Source organism: Scomber japonicus, chromosome 19 (assembly GCF_027409825.1).
Source record: "Scomber japonicus isolate fScoJap1 chromosome 19, fScoJap1.pri, whole genome shotgun sequence".
Lineage (NCBI taxonomy): Eukaryota > Metazoa > Chordata > Actinopteri > Scombriformes > Scombridae > Scomber > Scomber japonicus.
Window position 1 is genome coordinate 27,890,306 of NC_070596.1, and position 826 is coordinate 27,891,131.

The 826-nt window shown below is 49.6% G+C and overlaps 1 protein-coding gene across 1 annotated transcript in view; it reads left to right on the plus strand.

The window, feature by feature from the left end:
• The window catches only part of LOC128380708 (creatine kinase S-type, mitochondrial-like), an 11,097-nt gene continuing 10,271 nt past the window's right edge, over positions 1-826 (plus strand). Inside the window, exon 1 of the mRNA XM_053340579.1 lies at positions 1-176. Within this exon, the coding sequence (XP_053196554.1) occupies positions 28-176 (149 nt within the window). The 5' untranslated portion in view covers positions 1-27. The remainder of the gene's footprint in view (positions 177-826) is intronic.

Here is an 826-nt window from a genome sequence, read left to right on the forward strand (position 1 = left end):
ACAGAATCTTACTCAACTAGAGGAAAGATGGCAAGCTCTTTCACACGTATGTTATCTGGCCGCAATACAGCTGTGCTGTTGGCCAGCCTGGGCGCGGGGACGTTGGCGACCGGCTTCCTGTTGAATGAAAACAACTCTCTGCTGGCTGATCATAAAAAGAAGCTCTACCCTCCCAGGTAAGAGACTCTAACACTAATGGCGCTTTTCCACTACAAAGTTCTAGCACTACTCAGCTCGACTTGGCTCAGTGCCAGGAACGACCTTTTCCATTACAAAGAAGTACCTACAGTACTCAACGTGGGCGGGGTCGTCATAGCAACGGCTCCGCGAAACTGCCGTGACTTTGTTTTATACGTGACACAAACACATAAACAATGGAGGACATGGAGGCAGTGGTGTACTTGCTTTTTCTGTCCTTCCTTCCATTTGTCTGTCCTTCCTTCCTTCCCTCTGTCCTTCCTTCCTTCCTTCCCTCTGTGCTTCCTTCTTTCCTTCCCTCTGTCCTTCCTTCCTTTCTTCCCTCTGTCCTTTCTTCCTTCCTTCCCTCTGTCCTTCCTTTCTTCCTTCCCTCTGTCCTTCCTTTCTTCCTTCCCTCTGTCCTTCCTTCTTTCCTTCCCTCTGTCCTTCCTTCCTTTCTTCCTTCCCTCTGTCCTTCCTTCTTTCCTTCCCTCTGTCCTGTCTTCCTTCCTTCCCTCTGTCCTTCCTTCCTTCCTTCCCTCTGTCCTTCCTTCCTTCCTTCCCTCTGTCCTTTCTTCCTTCCTTCCTTCCTTTTTTCCATCCTTCCTTCCGTTTGTCCTTCCTTCCCTCTGTCCTTCCTTCCTTCCTT